This window comes from Oryctolagus cuniculus, chromosome 20 (assembly GCF_051225735.1).
Source record: "Oryctolagus cuniculus isolate XC-2025 breed Fujian yellow rabbit chromosome 20, ASM5122573v1, whole genome shotgun sequence".
Lineage (NCBI taxonomy): Eukaryota > Metazoa > Chordata > Mammalia > Lagomorpha > Leporidae > Oryctolagus > Oryctolagus cuniculus.
Genome location: NC_142886.1, coordinates 24,190,979 through 24,218,859, shown reverse-complemented (window position 1 = coordinate 24,218,859; position 27,881 = coordinate 24,190,979). Strand labels below are relative to the sequence as shown.

The window sequence follows — 27,881 nt, the reverse complement described above, 5'->3', positions numbered from 1 at the left end:
CCTCGCTGGACCCGGCGGGCTCACGTGACCGAGGCGGGCCCCGCTGAGGCGGTGGTGGCGGTGGCGGCTGCAGCGGCGACCGCAGCCTGGGACGAAGCCGCCTGGTGAGGGGCAGACCGCTCGCCCTGCGGGACAGCCGCGGCGCAGGAGAAAAATGGCGGAGGCTTCTGCGGCCGGTGCGGAGGTGGTCTCCGCCGTAGCCGCGCACCGGTTTCTCTGCCACTTTTGCAAGGGCGAGGTCAGCCCCAAACTACTGGTGCTGATTCAATGAGGGAACCTGTTTAGTACTATACAAGCATCCTGTTTGGACATATAACCAGTATTAGAAGGACAGATTCACCATTCCCAAGGTTTTTAATAAGGAATATGTTTGTCCCAGATGTGAATCGGGCTTTATTTAAGAAGTGACAGATGATTCCAGTTTTTTAGGTGGTGGTGGCAGCCGGATGGACAACAGCACATCCACACATTTCGCAGAGCTCTGGGACTATTTGCATCACACGATGTTTTTCCAAGTTGTTAGACCATTTCTAAGTAGCAATCCACTGGACCAAGATAATAGAGCAATGAGAGGGGTCACCAAGCTCACACTGACTTCTGGGGAGCAAGTCGGCCTCCAGCTGCCAGTGAGATACAGATCTCGGGGAAGTACTCGTCCTGACAGATCACCAGCTATCGAAGGAATAATGCAACAGATCTTTGCAGGATTCTTCGCAACTTCTGCGATTCCTGGATCCCCACACCCTTTTTCCTGGAGCGGGATGCTGCACTCCAACCCTGGGGACTATGCCTGGGGTCAGACAGGGCCTGATGCCATTGTAACCCAGCTTTTAGGACAACTGGGAAACACAGGGCCTCCCCCAGCTGACAGGGAGAAGATTACATCTCTTCCAACAGCGTCAGTAACTCAGGAACAAGTTGATAGGGGTTTAGAGTGTCCAGTGTGCAAAGAAGATCACACAGTTAGAGAGGAAGTCCAGCAGTTGCCCGGCAATCACTTCTTTTACAGCAGTTGTATTGTGCCATGGTTAGAATTGCATGACACGTGTCCCGTATATAGCAGGAGCCTAAACGGTGAGGACTCTACGCAGCAATCCCAGAGCTCTGAGCTTCTGCAAGCAACAGATTTACCAGTGATGGCCAACTACATGACCGATGGACTTTCTGAAACTAAAGAGCACACCTGCACCGGGGCTGTGCTGGTCTTGAGAACCAGAGCTGCAAATTGTATCAAAACAAAGAGAATAGATGGATTTAGGAGTCACATAAGAAACCCCAACCCGTAACATTACTGCAATGAGTGTTTTTCTTCTCTAAAATTTTTTTTTTTTGACAGGCAGAGTGGACAGTGAGAGAGAGAGACAGAGAGAAAGGTCTTCCTTTGCCGTTGGTTCACCCTCCAATGGCCGCCGCGGCCGGCGCGCTGCGGCCGGCACACCGCGCTGATCCAATGGCAGGAGCCAGGAGCCAGGTACTTATCCTGGTCTCCCATGGGGTGCAGGGCCCAAGCACCTGGGCCATCCTCCACTGCACTCCCTGGCCACAGCAGAGGGCTGGCCTGGAAGAGGGGCAACCGGGACAGAATCCGGCGCCCCGACCGGGACTAGAACCCGGTGTGCCGGAGCCGCTAGGCGGAGGATTAGCCTAGTGAGCCGCGGCGCTGGCCTTTTCTTCTCTAAATTTAAAGTTAGATGAAATTGTGTCTACAACCAAATGCCTCTTATTCCTGAATTCAGAGTGATAATTTTATAAGTGTGAAACTTAATTATGTGGGTTTCCCCTGCCTGAATAGAATCAATTCCTTAAAGTCTAGCTAGGGCGCCACTACCTATCACGTCGCCTTGTAACGGATGTTCCTCCTCATTCCCAACCTCCGCCCCACCTTTAGCGTATTTCACAGTAAACACAGTGGAATCAGAGCCCTAAAAAAGGGGGGGAAGGGGAAGTGGGGCAGCCGGGACTTGAACTGACACCCACATGGGATGCTTCCACTGCAGGCAGCAGCTTTTCCTGCTACACCTCAGCACTGACCCTCATTGTTGTTTTAATTTGTAAGTTCCTGGTGACATACGGTGTGCAGTCTTATAAGCCTATTTGCCATCCACATACCTTCTGCTCATACATTGTGTCCCTTTTCTCATTGCATTGTTTGTTTCCTTACTGTTGAATTTTAGGACTTTGTTATGGCACAGCAGGTTAAACTGATACTTGGGACACCCACATCCCATATCTGAGTGCCTACTTTGAGTCCTGACTGCTCTGCACGTCCTGATTTCAGCCTTCTGCTAATGCACCTGGAAGTTAGTGGATAATGGCTCAAGTCCTTGGGTCCCTGCTGTTCAAATGGGAGACCCAGTTGGAGTTCCTAGATCATGGCTTCACCCTGGCCTAGCCCCAGCTGTTGTAGGCATTTGGGGAGTGAACCAACAGATGGTTCTCTCTTCGTGTGTGTGTGTGTGTGTGTGTGTGTCCTCTCTCTGTTACTCTGCCTTTTAAATAAATAAATATTTTTAAAAGAGAGTACTTTTAATTTTGGGCATTAATCCTTAAATACATAAAGCCAAAGCCAAGAGCCTGGAGCTCCCTCCAGGTCTCCCACAACAGGGCAGGAGCCCAAGTACTGAAGCCATCTTCCAGTGCTTTCCCAGGCGCATTATCAGGGAGCTGACATGGAAGTGGAGCAGTTGGAACTCAAACCAGCACTCTGATATGGCATGCTGGCATCCCAGCTGGCGGCTTACCCTGGTGCATCACAGTGCCAGGCCCCTTTGGGTTTCTTTGAAAGATTTGTTTATTTAATATTATTTATTTATATTTATAAGATAGAGTGCAAGGAGAGGAGAAACAGAAATAGAAAGAGATCTCCCATCTGCTAATTCATTCTCCAAATGCCCACAACAGCTGGGTCTCCCACGTGGTTGGCAGTGGCCCAAGCACATCAGCCGTCATCTGCCGCCTCCCAGGATGCTGTAGTAGTAGGCTGAATGAGAAACAGAGTAGCTGGGACACCGACTGGCGCTCACATGGGATGTGGGCATCACAAGCAGTGGCTTAACCTACAGTACCACAACACCTGCCCCTAGGATAAATTTTCTTAAAGTGTGGTCTACAGATCTCTGGGTACAGATCAAGAACAGTTTCCATAGTAATGCTAAGATGTTAGTTGCCTTTCTCACTGTGTTGAGATTTTCACTGATATTATAAAAGCAATAATGGGTAATCTACAACCATTTCAGCATTAATAAGGGCAACAGCACCAAACTGTGCTAGTAGTCGTTGCATTCCTTACCATCAACACTGGCAGAGAAATCAAAAGCCAGCTTCAATGAGGAGTGTTTTGTGGCAGCTGTAAGATTTACTGGTGTTATTAAATCTTCACCCTTGGGTACAGATCTTTTTACTATTCTGTTTAACAAATTGAGAAGTACATATAAAGCACTTCTGTTATAGCTCAATTATGATGGTTATCTTATTAAAAGCACTTAGGTGATTGAACTGTGAGCTCAACTAGCCAATTTTTTTTCAGAGAACACCAGTTTGCTTAAGAGAAAAGTTGACAAACTACAGTCATTAAGACTTGGGTATGATGCAGACTTTTTCTCCAAAGAGGATCAAGTTAAGATCAGTCTAGGGGAAGAACTAGTAGCTCTAATTAAATGGAGAGAGTACAAAATAAAGACAACTTTGGATTCCCAACATTTTCCACCTAGGAAGCAGGCTTTCTAGATGCTAACTCAGTTTTCTTACAGAAAATAAAGGCTGCAGCTCAGAGGGTAATCACAGAGACAACTCAGAGTCAATGGGGTAGCCATGAAGGCCCTGGCAGCGTGTTCTCAGGTGGATTTCAGAGTTGCTAAGGACCAGTGATGGTTGCATGCTTCTCATTTCCCTCATTCTCAAATAGAAATATGTATAGGAGTTATCTTAAACCACCGTTGTATTATGGATGTGTTCTCTGAAGATAATGTGTTTGTTTAATTCACAGGTTTCACACTGAAAAGCCGGAGGAACTGTTCTGAGCAGTCTCATCTGCACCTGGACCTGATGGTGAGATTTTGGACTTGAATGTGAGCATGGTGCTACAATGGGATGGAATTTGGGGATTTTTAGGGTAGAAATGGATATAATTTTTCAGCACACTTTATGAATAACAAATACCTCCATATTTAAGGATCTATTTTGCTACGATTGAATCCTAAGTCATCACTTGTTTTCCTTCAATACTTTGAAGATATCATCCCAATGCTTTTTGTTTCCATGATGGCTATTGATAATTCTGTTGTTAGTCTGATTCTTGCTCATTTCAAGGTCCCCTCACATCCCACCATGGCTGCTGGTGACTTTTTAATCTTTGTTTTTATTTCGGAAGTGTTCTTGTTGACTATTGCTATACAACAAACCACTTTGTGGACAAGATTACATTTTCTAAAGATGACCACAATGAGAACTCCTATCCCACATTTCCTTTCCTTCGTGTCCTTTCGAACTTTGTGTCTGCCTCAGCCAACAGAGTAAAATGGAAGTGATCTCACGTGATTCCCAGAGCTTGGTCATAAAATGCCATGTCATTTGGCCTTGCTATCTTGAGATGTAAATTCTTTATTTTAAAGGTTTATTTATTTTTACTTAAAAGGCAGAGTTACAGAGAGGCGGGGGGGAGGGGGTGTCTTCCATCCGCTGGTTCACTCCCCAGATGGCCACAATGGCTGCAGCTATGTCAATCCGAAGTCAGGAGCTAGGAGCCTCTTCCAGGTCTCCCATGCAGGTGCAGGGGCCCAAGGATGTGGGCCATCTTCTACTGCTTTCCCAGGCCATAGCAGAGAGCTGGATCGGATGTGGAGTAGCTGGGACTCAAACTGGCACCCAAATGGGATGCCGGCACTGCAGGCAGTGGTTTTACCTGCTATGCCACAGTGCCAGTCCTGAGATGGAAGACTGATATTCTCTCTCTCACTCTCTCTTCCTCTCCCCCTTCTCTCTCTGTATTTCTGCCTTTCAAATAAATAAATAAGTTTTTTAAAAAAGATTTATTTATTTATTTGAAAGTCAGAGTTGCACAAGGAGAGGAAAGGCAGAGAAAGAGAGAGAGAGAAAGAAAGGTCCTCCATCCGATGGTTCACTCCCCAATTGACCGCAACAGCCAGAGCTGTGCAATCTGAAGCCAGGAGCCTGGTACCTCTTCCTGGTCTCCCACATGGGTGCAGGGCCCCAAGGACTTAGGCTGTCCTCTACTGCTTTCCCAGGCCACAGCAGAGAGCTGGATCGGAAGCAGAGCAGCCAGGTCTCCATATGCAATGCTATTGCTTCAGACCAGAGCGTTAACCTGCTGTGCCACAGCTCCAGCCCCAATAAATAAGTTTTTTAAAAAACAAATGAACTCTTAAATATGAAAGAACCAGGACTTAGCAAGTATGACAATAATAGTGTTTCTTAGTCCCAGTCTGTCCAGATGGTAAATGATTATTTAATTAAGAAAGGACCTCAGGGGGCAGGCATTTGGAGCAGTGGCAATGTAGTTGCTTGAGACTCCTGGTGCCTGGTTTGAGTCATGCCTCCACTTCCTATACAGCTTCCCCTACTGCACATCCTGGGAGGCAGGTAACAGTGGCTCAGATACTTAGGTCTTTGCCACCCACGTGGTAGACCTAGATTAGGTCCCAGGCCCTTGGCTGCAGCCTGGCCCAGCCTTGGCTATTAAGGGTAATTAGGGAGTAACCCAGTAAATGGATGAATAATCTCTCTCACTTTCTCTCTCTCTTTCAAATAAAATGAAAATAAAAAAAGGACCTCAGACCAAAGTCAACTCTAGAATAGTTCTTCAAGATCCCTTGTACAGACCTCAAAAAGATTAAAAGCAATGGTTCAAGAACATTTCAGTCTGACGGAATGTCCACTAGTTTTTAAAGAATGTGCCTGACTGAGCCTGTCTATTAAATAATAGGGCTTATGGGAATAGAATCTTCAGAGTGTTGTCCTATAGTATCCATACTGGGAACCCAAGGTGAAAAGTTATCTCAGTAGTGTATTTGTTTAATAAAACAAAGTTCACCAAGATTTTTAGAAAACTCATACAGTATTTTATATTTGAGAGAATTGTGAATATTTGGGAAGACTATGTGGCGAGAAGGTAAATTGTATTTTCCAAAGATGGTATACTTCCCGTCCCTCATGCTTTTCTATAACCTTGCTACTCCTCTTCCAAGAGGTGAACTCTGTGTTCTCCTTGAACTTCAGTGGGCCTTGTGATTGCCTCAACCAATATAGCGTGGCAAGATTGATGCTAGGGAGCTTATGAAACTACGTCATACGAAGGCCATGCAATTCTGCCTGACTGGCTTGGGAGTCGCACTCATAGATCTCATGCCATGTAAGCAGTGAAAAGGCCCAGGTGGAGAGAAATTGAGAACCCCCTACCCCATAGCTCTGCCTGAGTTCCCAGTTGTCAGATAGCACCAACCTCCCTGCCATCAGACTGCATCCCCAAGTCAAACTGCCCCGGTCAGTGCCATGTGGACCAAAGGTGATGCATTCTAAGGAGATTTGCAGACCCTGGAGAAGAAATAAATGGTTACTGTTTTCAGCCACTGTGATTTGTGATGGTTTACCCAACAATAGACATCTGAAACATCCCCAAACTCTAAGTCACGTAAAATAAGACCAATGTGCTTGGCTCATAAATCTGCAAGTTGGACAGGGCTTGACAGAGACAAAGCTCTTCTCAGTACATCTGAAGTCTTTGCTGGGAAAACTGAGAGAACTGGAGGCTAGGATCCTGGGGAGGTTTCTTCACTCCAACATCTGGTATCTGAGCTGGGATGACTCAGAGTCTCTTCCTAGCTGGGGGCATCACAGGAGTGATGGCCTCTCCTTGTGTTTGGACCTTCATCACAGCACCCAACCTTAAGGCAGCCAAATCTCACATGATGGCTCAGGATGCCAGCAGCAAGTGTTCCAGCAAATAAGGCAGACTGTTCATGGCTTTTTATAACCCAGCCTCTGAAGTCACTTCCGCTCTGTTTTACTGACTGGAACAATCACAAGTCTATATAGACTTGAAGTGACAGGACATAGGTCTCCTGCCTTTCGTTGGGAGTGTGCAGCAGAATTTACAGCTATGTTATAAAACTGTCATGTTTTTTTCTGATTTGTTAAATATGGGTTTCCTTTTATTTGTCCTGAGTGGGGCTTATAGTGTTCTTGAATATGTGGTCCGAAGTTTGGAAAATTGAAAATTTGAAAAAAGAGTATTTGGAAACAGGAGTGGATGCTTTGTCTACTTAGGTGGGTTTTGGAGACAAATAACCTATAGGTATCTCAGTCACTTGCCTAAAATTTAGTACACAGCTTCTATAAGATGACATGTCAGGGCAAATGACAAATTTATTATTTTTTTCTTTTTAAAGATAATAAACATTTTTAAAACTTTTTACTTACTTATTTTAATCTGAAAGGCAGAGACACAGAGAAACAGATAGACATCTTCCATCCAGTGGTTCCCTTCCCAAATGCCTACAACAGCTGGAGCTGGGCCAGGCTGAAGCCAAGAGCCCAGACCCCAATCCAGGCAGGGACCCAAGTACTTGAGGCATCACTTGCTACCTTTCAGGGTGTGCATGGGAGGAAGCTGAAATCAGAAGTGGAGCCAAGATTTGAACCTAGGCTTTCCAATATGGGATGCAGTGTCTAAACCATGTCAGCTAACACCTACCCCCAAATCTTGGCTTTTCCCTACGTTTTAGTAAGAAGCTTTAGCTACCTGAGTGAGTAATCTTAATTTTGTGCATATGCCAGAAATATGAAGGTACTTTCAAATGGTCATGGAAAATGGAATTCAAAAGTAACTTTGCCTTGGTCCAAGATTTTTTTGAAATCTATGGATAGTTTTTTTTTTTTCAAAATAGCCATTTCCATGAACTTTTTGAAGTATTCTATACAGTTTGCATCTGCCTATTCTTTTTTTTTTTTTTTTTTTTTTTTTTTTTTACAGGCAGAGTGGATAGTGAGAGAGAGAGAGACAGAGAGAAAGGTCTTCCTTTTGCCGTTGGTTCACCCTCCAATGGCCACCACGGCTGGCGCGCTGCAGCCGGTGTACTGTGCTGATCCGAAGGCAGGAGCCAGGTGCTTCTCCTGGTCTCCCATGGGGTGCAGGGCCCAAGCAATTGGGACATCCTCCACTGCCTTCCCGGGCCACAGCAGAGAGCTGGCCTGGAAGAGGGGCAACCGGGAAAGAATCCGGCGCCCCGACCGGGACTAGAACCCGGTGTGCCAGCGCCGCAAGGCGGAGGATTAGCCTAGTGAGCCGTGGTGCCGGCCTGCCTATTCTTCTATAACCTAGAGAGATTTGTGTTGTGTTACCTCACACATGACTAAAATTTTAGAATGAAAACTATACAGTCTCTACTTCTGTTTGTATGTTTATGTCTGTATATATGTGTGTGTATGTGTGTGTGTATGTGATATACAAGGAATATTTCTGTCTGATGATATTACCAAATTAATTTACATAAAGTCTGTTAAAGGAGTTCTATTCAAATTGGCTTAGGTAAGAGTGTTTATTTTTAAGTACATGTGATCAGGGATAATAATTGGTAAATATAGCCAGTTTTTTGTTGGTAAAATAAAGAAGTGTGTTTATAACTATCAGCATTAAATATAATGCAGGTATTAATTTCCTTAAGCCTGAGTTTACTAGTCAAACTTTTGTTATCTTTGTTAGATCTTGAAGATGGTAAATCTATAAATCCATAAATCCAAACTATGAACAAAATGCATGGTAAAATGGATGTCTTTTTTTTTTTTTTTTTTAAGACTTATTTGAGAGTCAGAGTGATGGGGCCAGCGCTATGGCTCACTTGGTTAATCCTCCACCTGCAGCACCGGCATCCCATATGGGCGCTGGGTTCTAGTCCCGGTTGCTCCTCTTCCAGTCCAGCTCTCTGCTGTGGCCCGGGAAGGCAGTGGAGGATGGCCCAAGTGCTTGGGCCCTGCACCCACATGGGAGACCAGGAGGAAGCACCTGGCTCCTGGCTCCGGATCGGCGCAGCGTCGGCTGTAGCGGCCATTTGGGGAATGAACCAACAGAAGGAGGACCTTTATCTTTGTCTCTCTCTCTCACTGTCTATTACTGTAACTGTCAAATTAAAAAAGAAGAAGAAGAAGAAGAAGAAAGTCAAAGTGACACAGAGAGAAGGATAGAGGTTGAGGGATAGCTCTTCCATCTGCTGATTTACTCTCCAGATGACCACAGCAGCCAGAGCTAAACCAGTCCGAAATCAGGAACCAGGAGCTTCATCCAGGTCTCCCATGTGGGTGCAGGGGCCCGAGCACCTGGGCCATCTACTGCTCTCCCAGGCAAATTAGCAGGGAGCTGGATCAGAAGTGGGGCAGCCAGGACTCAACCAGTGGCCATATGGGATACAGGCATCGCAGGCTGTGGCTTTACCCGCCATGCCACACCACCAGCCCTGGACTACCTTTGTTTAATGCCTCATGAAAGCTTCATGATCAATTCGAGCATAATTGTTAAGGACAGTTGAATTTTTAAAATGTAAACAGGGCAGCCGTCATTGTAGTATAAGCAGGTAATGCTACGGCCCACAACACTGGAATCCCATATGAGCGCTGGTTTGGGTCCCAGCTACTCCACTTTCAATCCAGCTCCCTGCCAAAGTACCTGGGAAAGCAGTGGAAGATGGCCCAAGTCCTTTGGCCCCTGCCACACAATGGAAGACCCAGAGGAATCTCCTGGCTCCTGGATTTGGTTTGGCCCACCTCCAGCCATTACAGCCTTTTGGGGAATGGACCAGTAGATGGAGGATCTCTCTCTCTCTCTCTCTCTCTCTGTCTCTCCCTCTCTCTCTCCATAACTCTGCCTTTCAAATAAATAAATAAATAAATCTTTTCAAAAAATGTAAAAGAGGTAAGTTTACAAAAGAACTTTTTTTTTTTTTTGACAGGCAGAGTTAAACAGTGAGAGAGAGAGAGACAGAGAGAAAGGTCTTTCTTCCGTTGGTTCACCCCCCAAATGGCCACTACAGCCGGCATGCTGTGCCGATCCGAAGCCAGGAGCCAGGTGCTTCTTCCTGGTCTCCCATGGGGTGCAGGGCCCAAGCACCTGGGCCATACTCCACTGCCTTCCTGGGCCACAGCAGAGAGCTGGACTTGAAGAGGAGCAACCGGGACAGAACCGGTGCCCCAACCGGGACTAGAACCCAGGGTGCTGACACCGCAGGCTGAGGATTGGCCAAGTGAGTCACGGCGCCAGCCACAAAAGAACTTTTCAACAATCATTATGTTGTATAAAATATGTCTACTTAACTGGATTCCAAAATTTTTATGTTAATTTATAACCTTCAAGTAGAAGGATACCACAAAAGATTGTTGAGAATTGGAATTAAAGGATCTTTATTTTGGTGCAAAAACATTTTGAAATCCATCATAGTTTTTTCATATTATGCATTTTCATGATGTTTGGTGATACCTAATATGTAAATATACTTGTATCTGTTGATAAACATTAGAAATTATATATGAGGAAGCGTACGTTTCTAGAAGTTATGAAAAGTGCTCATCTATCAAATGCTGGTTTGACAGTTCATAATTCCTTACTTCTTAGTTTTCACTAGAAATTAAAACTAAGGATTAAAAATTCTAATTGCTATATAGGATTAAAACTACCAGAAATAATGAGGTAACAATTCTGTATGCAATGTATTCAAGGAAAATAAGGTATTTTTTGGTAAAGACAGTTATAAGGCACAAGGATGTAGTTTTATTAAGATCAAAAGAAAGTTGTTGGGGTGGGCATTGTGGCACAGCAGGTTAAGCTGCCGCTTCAGATGCCCACATCCCAGATTAGAGTGCCTGAGTTCAAGTCCTCCTTCTACTTCCAACCCAGTTTCCTGCTAATGTGTAGCAGCAAATGATGACTCAAGTACTTGGTTCCCTGCTACCCACATGGGAGACCCAGAAGGAGTTCCTGAGTCCTGGCTTCTGCCTGGCCTAGCCCTGGCTGTTGTGGCATTTGGGGAATGAACCAGCAGATGGAAGCTTGCTCGCCACTCTCTCTCTCTCTGTCTCCCCGCCCCCCATCACTCTCTCAAATAAATATAAATAAATAAGCTTTTTTTTTAAAAAAGAGAGAGGGCTATTGATTCTATATTAATGAAGAATGACTGTTTCAGAATAAGAACAAGAAACTTGTAGGGAAAAATAAAACTGATTGATGAGGTGCAATGTGTTAAGCCTCTGCCTGTGGCACCAGCATCTCACATGAGCACCAGTTCAAATCCCGGCTGCTCTGCTTCTGACCCAGCTCTCTGCTAATGCACCTGGGAAAGCATTAGAAGATGGCTCAAGTACTCGGGTGTGTGTCACCCACATCAGAGACCTGGATGGAACTCTAGACTCTTAGCTTTGGCCTGGACCAACCTCAGCTATTTGCAGCCATTTGAGGAATAAACCAGAAGATAGAAGATCTCCTCCACTCCATAACTCTGTCTTTCAAATAAACAAATCCTTTAAAATTATTTTTAAAAAGTTAGTGGGTATAAAAAATTATAGAAGTTCTGCAGAAAAAGAATCCTAGAAGGGAATCTTATCTTGTATGGTCAAATTAGCTAACACTGAATTTATTATAAGGGTTATAAATTGAGCATTAATATCAATAGTACATTGGTGAAAGTTTTGATTCTGGTTTTCTCTGTTGAAATGGCTTTTTTGGCATATTGGTCTGATAATACTAAGAGATTATGAAAGGTGTTTCTTTTCCTTTTAATCAACTGACTTAGGAAAACAAAGATTTTGTTCTATCAGAATAATTTCCCATGTTTTATGTTAACTTTCATCATGTTCTTAATTAAGAGAACCTAAGTATTTGTTTCATAACAGTCTGAGGTACTGTATTTTAAATCTTTTGATACTTTTTAAAGTTTATTTGTTTACTTGAAAGGCAGAGTAATAGAGAGAGAGAGAGAAAGATCTTCCATCCATTGGTTTACCCCAAATGCCTGCAACAGCCAGGACTGGGCCAGGCCAAAGTTAGGAGCCAAGAATTCCATCTGATCTCCCACATAGGCGGAAGGGGCCCAAGTACTTGGAGCATCATCTACTGCCTCTCAGATGCATTAGCAAGAAGCTGGATCAAAATACAGAGCAGCTGGGATCCAACTGGCATTCTGGTATGGGATATGCATATCCCCAGCAGCCGCTTAACCCACTGCACCGGGCCGCTTAACCCACTGCACCGGAACACCACCCCGAAGCCTTTTGACTTTTCTTACAGCTTCACAAAATAAAATTCCAAATTGCTTTTTAAAAAAAAAGATTTATTTATTTATTTGAAAGTCAGAGTTACACACAGAGAGAAGGAGAGGCAGAGAAAGAGAGAGAGGTCTTCCATCTGCTGGTTCACTCCCCAAATGGCCATAATGGCCAGAGCTGCGCTGACGCAAAGCCAGGAGCCAGGAGCTTCTTCTGGGTCTCCCATGCAGGTGCAGGGGCCCAAGGACTTGGGATATCTTCCAATGCTTTCCCAGGCCATAGCAGAGCACTGAGAAGTGGAGCAGCCAAGACTAGAATCAGTGCCCATATGGGATGCCAGCACTGCAGGCGGCGGCTTTACCTGCAACACCACCGCGCCAGCCCCTCTAAATTGCTTTTCATCTCAAACTCACTTCATGAGTTTCCAGAAATCCCCTGGAATATCTCAAAAGAATTTGTTTTCTCTCCATATAATAACAGAAATGTAAAGCTAATTAGTTTATTTGGTATGTTAAATGACATGTAAAGCAGTCAAATAATACTTGATACTAAACCTTCCTTCATTTATATTTTATGGGCATATGTTACTAATAAGAATGTTCTAGAAATTGTATTTAATTCCTAGAAATATGCTATGTCCTGATATAATATTATCAGTCATAATTTCCGTTATTATATTAAACTGTTGTATGCCACAGAAATGACCACATTTCCTGTCAACTTCATGGTTATTACAACAAACTTCCATTAGGTCTTTAACCTTGGCCATTTTAAGTTTTTGTCATTGTCAGATAGTTACTATTTTACTTTGATTCTTCCCTGAAAGCATTTGTAATCAGCTACAGTCCAAAACTGCTGTTCTTCAAGGAGATTCCCGAAAGAGTCTGATGAGTACTCTGGAATACAAGTTTCTGATAACTTGAATATCATACATGGGCCTGGTATTTAGCCCAGTGGTTGAAATACCAGTTAGGATGCCTGTTTTCCATATTTGAATCCCTGGGATTGATACCCAGCTCCAGCTGTTGGCTCCAGATCCCTAATGTGGACCCCGGGAGGCAGTGGGTAATCGGCTCAAGTAACTGGGTTCTTGCCACCCACGTGGGAGACCTCTCGGCCTCCAGCTTCAGCCTCAGTTGGGGCCGTTGTGAGCATTTTGGGCACGAACTAGTGGATGAGAGTTCTCCATCTCTCCACTACAGCACACCCTCACGGATAGCAGATTCTAGGTTTTGTTATTTACCTCTAAACTGGACTGGGTCCTGAACTGTGGTTTCCTCTAGTATCTGGCTATTAACGCGTTAGTCAAACTAATATTCCCAATTTTTCTCCCACCCTTCTGGCTTAGAAACACTATGAACAAAATCTGTTCTTTCCAAGCCGGCGCCGCGGCTCACTAGGCTAATCCTCCGCCTAGCGGCTCCGGCACACCGGGTTCTAGTCCCGGTCGGGGCGCCGGATTCTGTCCCGGTTGCCCCTCTTCCAGGCCAGCCCTCTGCTGTGGCCAGGGAGTGCAGTGGAGGATGGCCCAGGTGCTTGGGCCCTGCACCCCATGGGAGACCAGGAAAAGCACCTGGCTCCTGGCTCCTGGCTCCTGCCATCGGACCAGCGCGGTGCGCCGGCCGCAGTGCGCCGGCCGCGGCGGCCATTGGAGGGTGAACCAACGGCAAAGGAAGACCTTTCTCTCTGTCTCTCTCTCACTGTCCACTCTGCCTGTAAAAAAAAAAAAAAAAAAAAAAAAAAAATCTGTTCTTTCCCCGAAGCCCCGAAAGCTGAAGCTGGACAACTTTCACATACCTCAGAAAATCACCACTTGAGAACTCAGAGTGGAAACCCTGTGGGCCGGTGCTGCGGCTCAATAGGCTAATCTTCCGCCTGCGGTGCTGGCACACTGGGTTCTAGTCCTGGTTGGGGCGCCGGATTCTGTCCCGGTTGCCCCTCTTCCAGGCCAGCTCTCTGCTGTGGCCAGGGAATGCAGTGGAGGATGGCCCAGGTGCTTGGGCCCTGCACCTGCATGGGAGACCAGGAGAAGCACCTGGCTCCTGGCTTAAGATCAGCCCAATGCGCCGACCACGGCAGCCATTGGAGGGTGAACCAATGGCAAAAGGAAGACCTTTCTCTCTGTCTCTCTCTCTCTCTCACTGTGCACTCTGCCTGTCAAAAAAATAAGAAAGAAAGAGAGAGAGAGAGAGAGAGAGAGAGAGAGAGAGAGAGAGAGAGAGAGAGAGAAAGCAAGCAAGCCTATGTAGGCTGCTCAGAAACCTTCCCAGGGCACTCGATACAAACTGCTACTTAGGAAAATCTGTCAGATTGTGCCTGTGCCTCCTCCACCACCTGAGTCTAGAGCTTCCAGAGCTCAGCATCTAGAAATCCTCTGAGCTGACTTCCCTCTGGACTCAAAACCTCCGTGTGTAGTTCTTTCGATCATCAACACTACACAGAGGCCTAGCTTTGGTGGAAGCCTACTGTCCCACTGCCTCCTGAAATAAGTCACAACAGTTTAACTGGACTGACTAACCCCAGCTGAGAAACCTGCTTTATTAGCTCCAATGAAACCCAGGTTCTGGACTGTGAAGCTTTTGGGGGAAATTCTAGACAGAATAATGGGATTCAGGACATGCTACTAGAAAACATGGCATGCTGGCATTTGAGAGAGCAGCAGAAACAGCCACAAAAATCCAGAAGGTCACACTCTCTGACCTTTCACACTCCCTGCCGTGACAGGTTGTTCAGACCCTCATTCGAGGAGGACCCACTGCCGTCCTATCACAGGAGACACAGCAGCACAGAGCGGGATCCCAACAGGCCTCCCTGAATTGCCCAGCTAGTAACAACTAGCTCATAGTTCCTTCCTCCAACACGTTTCCCTGCAACTTAAATACTCCATCAACCTAGTGTAAAAATACGCAGGATTCCCTGATTCTTGGGGGTCTTTATTTCTGAAGGCTCTCATGACAGGTAAAACTAGTATTTAATAAATTTCTATGCTTTTTCAGATTAATCTATCTTTTGTGGTAGGCGCCTCAATCATAAACCTAGTAAGGAAAGAGTCCAAGAAATCCCTCTTTCCCCACAACTTTGAATAGCAATCACTAACTCTCACAGGTGACTTTTGCCTTATAATATGTGGGCAAGAGCTTCTCTCTCTTTTTAATTTATTTCATGTAATCGATAGGCAGAGTTTCAGAAATGAAGAAGTGACAGAGAGAGAGAGGGAGAGAGAGAGAGAAATAATCTTTCTGCTGGTTCACCCCCAAAATAGTCACAACTGCTAGGACTGGGCCAAACCAAAGCCAGGAGCCAGGATCCTCAACAGGTCTCCTTTGTGGGTGTAGGGGCCCAGGCACTTGAGCCATCTTCCACGGCTTTCCCAGGCACATTAGTAGGGAGCTGGATCAGAAGTGGAGCAGCCAGCACTCAAACCGGTGCCCTAATGGGATGCTGGCACTGCAGGTGGCGGCATTACCCACTATGCCCATAACACCAGCCCCAACAGCTTTTTCTTGCACTTTCTTTTACTTGCCTCACAAAATGGTTGTGAGGATTAGTGACTAGCACAAATGGATGTCCCAGAAGTATTATTTCTTCCCCAACTATTCTTTTCTTTCCTGAACTAATCCCATGTGATTCTGGTGTGTTTCAGGTAACAGTTGCTCTTTCCCCATTATTTGCTTTATAAAATCAATTTTCTTATTAAAATACTTATACAACACAAAACATTTTTGTTGCTACATATATACATGGTAAAATGTAACATCTGAAAAAATACATACCAAAAATTATTTTCTGGGGATCTGGAGGGCCAGGGAAAGAAGGGAGGGTCTGGGGGTGACCAGGTTTGTAGGTTTATGAGTAGGATGTGAAAAAGAAAGAAAAACAGACACAGTATCTTTTTTTTTTTTTTAAGATTTATTTATTGGGGCCAGAGCTGTGGCGAAGCACGTTAAAGTCCAGCCTACGGCACTGGCATCCCATACGGGACCTGGTTCGAGTCCGAGCTGCTCCACTTCCAATCCAGCTCCCCACTAATGTGTCTGGAAAAGCAGCGGAGGATGGCCCAAGCCCTTGGGCCTCTGCACACATGTGGGAGAACTGGAAGAAGCTCCTGACTCCCAGCTTTAGATCAGCTCAGCTCCAGCCATTGCAGCCATTTGGGGAGTGAACCAGCAGATGGAAGACCTCTCTCTCTCTCTGCCTCTCTCTGTCTCTCTCTATGTCTCTACCTCTCTCTGTAACTCTGCCTTTCAAATAAATAAAATAAATTTTTTAAAAATATTGATTTATTTATTTGAAAAGTAGAATTACAGAGAGGCAGAGGCAGAGAGAGACAGAGAGGTCTGTGCTGATCCAAAGCCAGGAGCCAAGAGCTTCTTCTGGGTCTCCACATGGGTGCAGGATGCAGGGTCTCCATATGGGCCATCTTCTATGGTTTTCCTAGGCCATAGCAGAGAGCTGGATCAGAAGTGGAGCAGCTGGGACTTGAACTGGCACCCACATGGGATGCTGGCACTGCAGGCAGTGGCTTTACCCACTATGCCAAAGCACTGGGCCCGAAACAGTATCTTTTATAATAAACCTGTATATACATAAGGATGGTAGTGACAATGGTACAAGCACTGAATGAGATAGCAGCTTAATCTGTAATGTTCCAATTTCTAAATATATATATATACATTTTATATATATATATAAATATATATATATTTGAAAGACAGAGTTACAGAGAGAGAATATTCCATCTGCTGGTTCACTCCCCAAATGGCCACAAAAGCTGGGGCTGGGCCAGGCACAAGCCAGGAGCCAAGAGCTTCATCCAGGTCTCTCATGTGAGAGCAGGGACTCAAGCACTTGGGCCATCTTCTACTGCCTTCCGAGGAGCATTAGCAGAGAGCTGGATCTGAAGTGGAGCAGCCAGGACTTGAACTGACCCCCTTATGGGATGCCAGCATGGCAGCTGGCAGCTTAACCCACTGCACCACAAGGCCAGCCCCATTCCAATTTTTAATTTAACAAAAGTATCTATACTTATGACTCTTTTTAAAAAATACATTTATTTATTTGAAAGAGTTACAGAGAGAGAGATCTTTCTTCCCCTGGTTCACCCTCCAGATGGATGAGATAGCCAGGGCTGGGTCAGGTCAAAATCAGGAGCCAGGAGGTTCCCCCAGGTCTCACATATGGATGGCAGGAGTCCAAACATTTGGGCCATTCTCTACCACTCTTCCCAGGCCATTAGCAGAGAGCTGGATCAGAAGTGAAGCAACTGGGACACAAACCAGTGCCCATATGGGATGCTGGCACCACAGGCAGCCCCACCGCTATGCCACTATGCCACAAGACTGGCCCCTATACGTATGACTGTTTTTCACTCAAAATACCACTGTTGTATAGAAACTGTTTTTGGCAGTAATATTATAGAAAAAAAGTGAATGAAAACCTGAGTTATAGTAATACATTCAGTCTAATCTGAACAAACCAGACTGATGTAATTAGAATATATTTAAATTTTACCCTTCAAATTGGATGGACTATATTTTCCAGAAGGCCCCTCTAACTCTCACCACCCAAGTGCTTGTGGAAGAAAGTCTGGAGTTGCTGCCAAGCATCCACCTGGGCCGCAGCATGAGCCCTGGGCTCCCCTCCCCAGAACACAGGACCGCCCACCAAGGCGTGCAGGGAAGCCCGGCACAGGGGGAAGTACGGGGGCTCGATGTAGTGCCCTGCCTCTGGGTAGCAGATGATCTGGGGCTTTGCCTTCCCCTGGGCCTGGAGGCGTTTAGAGGCCTCATTGGCATAGAACTCACTCTTCCAGTTGTGGTCATCCTGACCCACGAGGAACAGGAAGGTGCACTCAGACCTCTCCACAGGAATTAGGCTCTTCTGGTCAGGCCCTTCCAAAGGGCTGTTCAGGGCGTCCACAATGTCTGCAAAGCCTTCTTTGGTCATCTTGATTCGACTTCTGTTGGCACCTATAGGGGGCAGGGTCATGTCCTTGTAGCGTAAGGTCCCCCCAACATTAACTATGGAACCGTTGATTATGACGGCAGCTGTGATGCCCTTCAGGAAGGAGGTCATGGTGAGGCAAAGTTCACCCCCTTTGGAATGTCCAAGCAGCCCAATCCCTGGACCTTTTACCTGAGAAGGGAACAGAGGAAAAAGAAGAAAAATGAGTTCACAGACAGTGCAGTATAGTTAGCAGTGCACACTTTGGGAAGTCAGGTGGGCCCAAGATTGAGCGTGGATTCTTTTTTTTTTTTTTTTTCAGGCAGAGTTAGACAGAGAGAGAGAGAGAGAGAGAGAAAGGTCTTTCTTCCGTTGGATCACCCCCCACATGGCCACTACTGCTGGCACTGCACTGATCCAAAGCCAGGAGCCAGGTGCTTCCTCCTGGTCTCCCATGCGGGTGCAGGGCCCAAGCACTTGGGCCATCCTTCACTGCCTTCCTGGGCCACAGCAGAGAGCTAGACTGGAAGAGGAGCAACCGGGACAGAACCAGTGCCCCAACCGGGACTAGAACCCAGGGTGCCGGCACGGCAGGTGGAGGATTAACCTATTGAGCCACAGCGCCGGCCAAGCGTGGATTCTTATACAGGTTTGCAACCTAGGGAAATTTACTTACTCTTCTTCCTTACCTTCCTTTCCACAATCTGTCTATCACCATCCTTTTTAAAAAAAAAAAATTTTTTTTTATTTACTTGAAAGGCAGAGTGACAGAGAAGAGGAAACAGAGAGAGATATCTTCCATCTGCTGGTTTAATGGCCTCAATACTCAGGACTGGGACAGGCTGAAGCTAGGAGCCAGGAACTCCATCCAGGTCTCCCGCTTGGGTGGCAGGGCCCAAGTACTTTAGCCACCTTCTGCTGCTTTCCTAGGCACATTAGCAGAGAGGCAGATCAGAAGCGGAGCTGGATCAGAAGTGGAGCAGTAGAGACTTGGACCAGTGCTCTGATATGGGATGCTGCTGATGCAAGCTGCAGATTAAACTGTGCCACGATGCCAGCCCCTCTGTCACCATTCTGGATTTCAACAACCACATGGATGATCTTTCAAATACTCTGGCTTCAGTTCCGTGACCTCCATACCTCTCATGATCTTCTCTATCACCTGAGCCATCCACTCGCATTCTCATCAGTAAGCACATCATCTCCCAGGTCTCAGCATCAAGCATTGCACTCCCTGATCACCACCTTCAACACCTCCAGCTGAGCCACGCCAGTGACCCCAGTTCTACCTCTTTGAGACCCTGGCTACCAGTTCTTCGCTATCAATGTCTCTCTCTTGTCCTCACTTCTCACCTCCTCCAGCTTATAGACTTCATGCTTCATCAGTATGGTTGCTCCCCTGCAAACACATGTAACTCCTTGAATGCCCTTCTCGCTTTGGTCATACTGGCCTAGGAAAAGTGCTAGCCCTGGTTAAACCCACCTGGTCACTTCCTGTAGGCCTGCATTTCTGCAAATGAACAGTACTTGGAGGAAAAGTATATATTTGTGCTGAAAAATTACTTCCATTCATGACTATAATTTTCAAAAACACATCCATATTGCCCACCAGTTGTGGCAGACTTCACCAGTGGATCTGCTTTCTGCTTCTCTGAAAGACTGTTAACCTTCTATACTTCCTGAAGCCTCTTACAGCCATGTTCCCCTATACTTAGCTTTTTACACTTCATTGAGAAAACAGCATCTACCCAGCAGGATTTTCTCATTGTAAAATCTACTCCCACATAAACTCAAGCTCTCAGACTTCTCTTCTGTTTCCAAAAAGGTTATCTCTGCTCCTACCAGATGTCACCCTTCTTTCTATGTGTGTTTGGGATCCCATGCACCATCAGTTCATGAGGATTTTGCTTCTGCCATGACATCTCCGGGGGCTGGTGCTGTGGCATAGTGGGTTAAGCCACCACCTGCAGCACTAGCATCGTGTATGGGTGCCAGTTCAAGTCCCAACTGCTCTACCTCTGATCCAGCTCCCCGCTAATGCGCCTGGGAAAGCAGTGGAAAATGGCCCAAGTCTTTGGGTCCCTGCACCCACATGAGAGACCTGGATGAAGCTCCCCTGGCCGTTGTGCAGCCATCTGGGGAGTGAACCAGCAGATGGAAGACCTCTCTCTGTCTCTCTCTCTTTCTGCCTCTGCCTCTCTGTAACTCTGCCTTTAAAATAAATAAAAAAAATAAACATATACAAATTTTTAAGATTAGGCACAAAAAGAAATCAGAAGGAGACAAATAAGTACTGTAAGGTGGATGCCCAATGATTTCCTATCAAAACAGTGACAAAATTGCCCTTGTTTGATAAGAGAAGTGAGCAGAAGCATTATCATGGTGAACTCTCCTGGGCATTTTTCTGCTAAAGCTGGGCTAATTTTCTCAAAATACTCTCCTGATAAGCAGTTGTTGCTACTTGGTCCTTCAGAAAGCCACTAAGCAAAATTCCTTGAACATCCCAAAAAAACTGTTGCCATGACCTTTGCTCTTGACCTGTCCACTTTTGCTTGGCCTAGACCACTTCCCCTTCTTGGTAGCCTTTATTTTGATTGTGCTTTATCTTGAGAATTGTACTTCCATGCCCTGTTTCAATTCCTGAAAGAAAGGCTACTGGACCTAGATATTGCTTGTTTAAATTTTTCATCAAAAGCTCTGCTCTTGAAGCCAGCATTGTAGTACAGCTGGTTAAGCCACCGCCTGTGAGGCCACCACATCCCATCTGAGCACTGGTTTGAGTCCTGACTGCTCCACTTCCAATCCAGCTCCCAGCTAATGCACCTAGGGTAATGACAGAAGATGGTCCAAGTACTTGGGCCCCTGCACCAATGTCTCTGTAACTCTGCCTTTCAAATAAATAAATAAATCTTGAAAGAAAGAAGCCAAGCAAGCAGGCTAGGTCTGCTCTTGTCTGCATCTCATCTGAGCACAACAGTTTGGGCACATATTGAGCTGACAATTTGCTTGACTTTAATTTTTCAGTCCTAATTTAAATGGCTGTGGTGTTGGCTATTGTTTCTACTGTTAATTGTAAGTCTGTTGAATTTCAACATGAACAAGATTAACTTTTTCCATCCAAATTGATGTAGATGGTCTACCATTGTGGGCTTTATCTTCAACATCATCTCATTTCCTCTAAAACATATCCATTTGTAAACTGCTAATTTCTTTGAGTCATTGTCACCATATACTTTTGGGAAATCATAAATGATTTCACCATTCTTCTACCTTCATAAATTTGATATTTGTTCTTGCTTCAATTTTATTTTTTTAAAGATTTATTTATTTATTTGAAAGAGTTACATAGAAAAGAAGAGAGAGGGAAAAAGAGAGAGAGGTCTTCCTTCCACCTGTTCATTCCCCAGACAGCTGCAACAACCAGAGCTGTGTCAATCCAAAGCCAGGAGCCAGGAACTTCGTCTGGACCTCCCACATGGGTGCAGGGGCCCAAGGACTTGGGCCATCCTCTACTGCTTTCCCAGGCCATAGCAGAGAGCTGGATCAGAAGTGGAGCAGCCAGGATGCTGGCACTGCAGGCGGCGGCTTTACCCATAACACCACAGTGCCGTCTCCCTTGCTTCAATTTTAGTAGCGCTCACATTGCTCTAATAGTGGCTCTTTTCTTTTTTTTCTTTTTTGACAGGCAGAGTGGACAGTGAGAGTGAGAGAGAGTGAGAGTGAGAGTGAGAGAGAGAGAGAGAGAGAGAGAGAGAGAAAGGTCTTCCTTTGCTGTTGGTTCACCCTCCAATGGCCGCCACGGCTGGCGTGCTGATCCGAAGGCAGGAGCCAGGTGCTTCTCCTGGTCTCCCATGGGGTGCAGGGCCCATGCACTTGGGCCATCCTCCACTGCACTCCCTGGACATAGCAGAGAGCTGACCTGGAAGAGGGGCAACCGGGACAGAATCTGGCACCCCGACCGGGACTAGAACCCGGTGTGCCAGCGCCGCAAGGCGGAGGATTAGCCTAGTGAGCCGCGGCACCGGCCTTAATAGTGGCTCTTTTCAAAGTAATGTCCTATACTTCTTAGTGCCTCAAACTAGATCCTGTTCAGACATGTAACAACAAGTAAATACATGTTCATTTTGGTACAAAAAGGTTTTGAAATTCACGTGTGGTTTTACCATATATACATCTTCCATGAATTTTTTTGAGAACTCCATGGTTTTTTGCATTTTATTGACAATCCCTTGACTACTTCTACTCTAGTTACTGCCCTAATCCTCTGCTTCCCTTCACAGCAATATTTGTAGGAAAATTTGTTGGTAATTGCTGTATTTCTAGTTCCATTCCCTACTGAGACCCCTCTAGGGGAGTCTGGGTGTGCACTGTCCCATGAGCTGCTCTGTCTTGGTTCCCAGTGTTCTCTTTCAGATAAACAAACAATCACTTAACTGGCCTTCTGCAACAGCACCCTTCACTGGTTTTAAGGATACATTCTTCACTGAAGTACCAGGAACTGATATGTTTATTATACTGCTTCAAAGGAGGAGTGAGAGGTACCACAGTCAAGGGGTTAGAAAAGTTGGAACAGGTGTTTAGCCTAGTAATTTTAACATCTGCTTCCCACATCAGAATACCAGCTCCAGCTCCTGACTCTAGCTTCCTCTTAACACAGCCTCTGGAATGAAGCAGTAATGGCTTAGGTATTGGGTCTCCTGCCACCCTGTGGGAGACCTGGACTGAGTTCCTGGCTCCCAGCGGCAGACATGTGTGGAGTGAACCAGCAGATGGGAGCTGCCTCCATCATCTTTACACCTCTCAAATGATACACACAATGTGGTGCATGGTCATGATTTAAAAAGAAATGGGCAAAGTAGGCCGGCGCCGCGGCTCACTAGGCTAATCCTCCGCCTAGCGGCGCCGGCACACCGGGTTCTAGTCCCGGTTGGGGCGCCGGATTCTGTCCCGGTTGCCCCTCTTCCAGGCCAGCCCTCTGCTGTGGCCAGGGAGTGCAGTGGAGGATGGCCCAGGTGCTTGGGCCCTGCACCCCATGGGAGACCAGGAAAAGCACCTGGCTCCTGGCTCCTGCCATCGGATCAGCGCGGTGCGCCGGCCGCAGCGCGCCGGCCGCGGCGGCCATTGGAGGGTGAACCAACGGCAAAGGAAGACCTTTCTCTCTGTCTCTCTCTCTCACTGTCCACTCTGCCTGTCAAAAAAAAAAAAAAAAAAAAAATTAAAAAAAGAAATGGGCAAAGTAATGCCCATTAATTTAATGATAAAAGTTAAAGTAATGTGAAAGTAATTTAACTTTATTCTATGAAGGCAAACCGAAAAACTCATGGAAAATGGAATTAAAAGCTAAGATTATTTTGGCCACAAAAATGTTTAAATACATGCATAATTTTTTTCATAATTTGAATTTTCTATATGCTTTCTTGAAGACTCCCTCATATATACACTTCAGGCTTGTTCTGCTATATCCTATTATCCTTTTTTAAAGCTCCAAGGTTTCTGTCACCTTGAGTTCTGAGTGAATTGTGAAATAAGCAAGGACTATGATCTGATCCTCTGATATACACTAAGTCTAGAAACTTCAGAATATTTCTGGCATGCAGGTTTTGGCTGCCAAATTCCTCCTTCCAAATAACCCAAGACTCTCACAAGGGTACCTTCAGGACAGTAATACCCCTTTTTCCCTTTATTTTCTGTCAAACTCAGGATTCTCAAAAGTGTTTGACTAATTACGGAATACCATTAATCAACTCCATTTAGAATTCCATAATACCAGCTGAAAACATATTTACTAACAGGAAATACAAGGAACTCAATGAGTTTAAGAAAACGCAAATTCACAAAAACCATCCAAGTTTTCAAAAATTTGGGGCATCAAAATAAGTTTATTTTTTAATTCCATTTTTCCAAAGATTTTTTTTAAAGTACTCTCATACATAACAGTAATACAGATCACCATGGAAACTGTCTCTGAGAAGCTACTATAAAAGGTCGTGTGTCTGGAGTAGAGTGGCTCTCATGAATGACCTCACTTCTGTGAAAACCAGGAGCACTCATGAGGAGGAGACCTGCTAGGGAGCCCGTAAAACAGAGAGAAGGTCTAACCTCGGGGCGGCTGATCAGGTAGTTCACCGCCTCTTCAAAGTACTCCAGGTGGAGGGTATCCATGCTCTTGGGGAGGTCATCATAGTTGTAATAAGCCAGAGCCATGACAGCAAAGCCCTTCCCAGCCAGCAGGCTGGCTCGATACTCCAGCAGGCCACCTCCAACTCCAAATATGTCCATAATGCCAGGAAAGGGCCCGGGGCCTGGGAAGAAACAAAACACACACACACTTCAACTATTCCTGACACTCTGCAGTGGTGGCAAAAGCCATCTGTTACCTGCTTGGTGGTATCAGAGTTTTCTAGGGACAATCGGAAACACTGAAAGACCTCTGGTCTTCAAACAAATAACAGTGGCATATAAGCTAAATTCACATCCTCCTATCTACACAAAGCCTCTCTGAGCCCCATGGGTTTGTTTGTTTTTTAAGATTTATTTTATTTACTTGAAAGAGTTACAGAGAGAGATCTTCCATTTGTTGGTTCACTTCTCAGATGGCTGCAACGGCCAAGAGCTGAGCCAATCTGAAGCCAGGAGCCAGGAGCTTCTTCCAGGTCTCCCATATGAGTGCAGGGGCCCAAGGATTTGGGCCATCATTCGCTGCTTTCCCAGGCACATTATCAGGGAGCTGGATCAGAAATGGAGCACTGGGATGCCAGCACTACAGGCTGGGCTTTAACTCACTGCGTCAGAGTGCTGGCCCCTAAGTATATTACTTTTAAGACTTAACATAATTTGCAGGGACAGCTGTTTGGCGCAGCAGGTAAGATGCTGCCGGGGACTCCCGCGCCCCATACCAGAGTGCCTTGTCTGAGTCCTGGCTCCTCCACTTCCAACCCAGCTTCCTGCTAATATGTACCCTGGGAGGCAGCAGATGATGGCCCAAGTACTTGGGTCCCTGCCACCCAAGAAGGAAAACTGGACTGAGTTACAAGTCCTAGGCTTTGACCTAGCCCCACACTGGCTGTTGTGGGAATCTGGGATTGAGCCAGCAGATGGAAGATCTCTCTCTGTCTCTGCCTTTCAAATAAAATGAAAATAAAAATCTCTAAATGATTTATAAATAATCAACAACTTTCCTCTCTTCCCACCCAAAAACTGCCAAAGCCTAATGCTAAGGAGGATGCAGAACAACTGGAACCCTCATACAGTGCTGCTAGTACGGTCACTTTAGAGCACAGTTGGGTTCGAGTCTCAGCTGCTCCACTTCCGACCCAGCCCCTCACCAATGCACTTGGAAAAGCAGCAGAGAATGGCCCAAATGCTTAGGCCCCTGGACTCACATGGGAGACCCAGAAGCAGCTCTCTGTCTCTCCCTCTCTCTTTATAAACTCTGACTTCCAAATGAATAAAATAAATCTTAAAAAAAAAAAAAAACCAAGAACACAACTGGCAGTTTCTTACAAAATCAAGCATACACACTTACCCTATGACCCAGCAATTCCTCTCCTGTGTGAACACAAGAGAGATGAAAACTTGGGTCCACACAAAGTTTGTATGTGAAATGTCTGTAGCCACTTTATTCATAACCCCAGAGACTAGAAACAAACCAAACATCCTCCAACTGGTGGGGGATGAATATGCTGGTAAAATTACATAAAGTGGAGCACAACTAAGAAAAACAAAGGACTGATACACAGACCAGCACAAATGAACTCCGATAAGTGAATGCAGACTGACTCACGGGCTCGATTCATTCTGTACGATTCCATTTGCTGGATATTTTTACCATTTATATAGAAAGCTTCTATTTCACCTAAAACCTACGGAATAATAAACACTTCATGAGCAATACTCTGTTTAACAGTTCCACACTAACAACATGAAGCCCCTTCCTCCCACACAGGCTCCTGCATCCTGTGTTTATAAATCTCTTGGTTTTCTTTATTATCACTCACACGTGTGCCTTAAGCAATACTCAGCGTATTTCGCCTACTCTTTGAATCTCGTGTAAAGGGAATGCCATGGAAGGTGTTCTGAGAGGTGACTGTTTTACTCAGCAGTGTCTGGAGATGGACGCCTAGTGGTTCTTGTACCAGATGTCTGATCACTTTGCTGGAAAAGTTATCTCGATGTGCTCATCGATTCTGCTGTCGATGGGCATTTGGGCTAAGCATCCTTTAGTTCTTCATCGGCCGGTTTTTCTTTATGTGATGGAAAAGTACCCAATGCTCAGATTTCCAGTTGACAGGAAGAGGCCTCCCTCCTGTTGTAAATGCTCATTTACATAAACCTTAAGATAACTGTGGAAGCTGGAAGTACAACTGCAAAGCTGAAAGACTTCTAAAAGAATATTAAAAAACTGAACTTACCTGTAGATGGGCATTTTGTTTTTGTTTTTTAAATTACAAGCGTCTGTTCCCTCTCCTTAAGCTGCCTTTTAACTGAGCACTAGATATTGAAGACACCTGTCAGTTCTGGCCAGGCAGGTCCACCCCCCACCCCCACCCCCACCCCCAGGCTTCCATTCCATTCCTGTCTCCTTGACACTGACCTCTGGAATGTTGGGCGCTACCTCCTTGCTGTAAAAGCTTGGGGACAAGGAACTGCAGACGCCTCACCTGGCGGCAGGAAGAGCGTGGCGCGCACCCGGCCCGCGCGCACCGGCTGGCGCCGCACCCCCGGCGGCAGGAAGCGGCGCTCCAGCAGCGCGCGGGCCAGGAGCTGCCCGGGCTCCGGGGCGTGGCCGTCCAGCACCTCCAGCTCCACGGCCAGCGGCGTCTGCACGTCCCGCTTGGTCAGACGCCAGAAGGGCCTGTCGGGCTGCAGGGCCCAGAGGAGCCCCATGGGCTCGAGCCCCGCGAAGCTGCCGCCCAGCGCGGGCGCGCGCGCCAGGTCCAGCTGGCCGCCGGCGTCGGCGCAGTAGCGCGCGTGGGCCCGGAAGAGCGCGCCCTTCTCGTCGCGCAGGGACGCGCGCAGCGTGACCGGCTGCTCGGGGGCCAGGCCGCGCACGGCGATGCGCACCGGCTCGTCCCAGCAGCAGGGGCCCGCGGGCTCCACGCTCACCGTCGCCGCCATCCGAGCAGGGGTCCAAGTGATCCAGCCACCCGGCCTCAGCTGCGGCGGGCCCTGCAGCCGCGCCCAACTCCTCAGGCCCACCTGGCACAGTCCGGAGGCTCGCAGGACAGCGAGAGACGAGGCCACCATTTTGGGCCCTGACGGGAGACCTCTCGGAACTGAGTGGAGTAAGGAACTGGAGAGAGGGCCTCTAGTGGCGAACTGCCTACCCGGAGAGGGGCCTAGACAGCTGCTCACTGCCGCGGAGAGCCTGCCAATCAGCAGAGCGGAAATAGTCCCTCGTGAACTCTCTCCAAGCCTCCAGCACTGAAACAATCCACAAAGCACAACGCTTTGTAGCAAAACCTCCTGTGCCCGGGAGGAGCGCCAGACCGGCGCCGGCTCACGAGGAACCTGCATCGCTGAACACCTGGTGGCGAAGAGCGGTGCAGGACAGGAGTTCGCTCACTGGCTGAGTAACTCACACTCGTTACTAATCACGAGCTTTCTCCTTTAAAATGTGCTGCTTGTGCGTCATCTCTGTGTATGCTTAGCCTCCTCAGGCCCACGGCTCGGGCCTG

At 46.5% G+C, this 27,881-nt stretch overlaps 2 protein-coding genes and 1 pseudogene across 9 annotated transcripts in view; 2 read left to right on the top strand and 1 right to left on the bottom strand.

Moving 5' to 3' along the window:
* Window positions 1-15: 15 nt before the first annotated feature.
* On the top strand, window positions 16-1,180 carry LOC100344762 (E3 ubiquitin-protein ligase RNF115-like; annotated as a pseudogene).
* On the bottom strand, window positions 370-27,720 carry LOC100344509 (acyl-coenzyme A thioesterase 1). Of its 6 annotated transcripts, none has more exons than XM_089322327.1 (4): window positions 26,865-27,450; window positions 24,304-24,506; window positions 18,066-18,396; window positions 370-1,218 (listed from the first exon to the last, which is right to left on the bottom strand). In XM_089322327.1, exons 1-4 carry the CDS (start codon window positions 27,448-27,450, stop codon window positions 1,145-1,147), a joined length of 1,194 nt encoding a protein of 397 aa, XP_089178453.1. In that variant the 3' UTR covers window positions 370-1,144. The 6 variants fall into 6 exon arrangements, with proteins under 6 accessions (XP_089178453.1, XP_051681974.3, XP_089178452.1 ...); XM_051826014.3 differs by lacking the exon at window positions 370-1,218 and adding an exon at window positions 6,055-6,549; XM_089322326.1 differs by lacking the exon at window positions 370-1,218 and adding an exon at window positions 17,294-17,524.
* Window positions 27,654-27,881, top strand: part of HEATR4 (HEAT repeat containing 4) — a 59,618-nt gene continuing 59,390 nt past the window's right edge. For all 3 annotated transcript variants that reach the window (XM_070065249.2, XM_089322323.1, XM_070065248.2), the window contains exon 1: window positions 27,654-27,776. The gene's annotated coding sequence lies outside the window, so the exon portion shown is untranslated. The remainder of the gene's footprint in view (window positions 27,777-27,881) is intronic.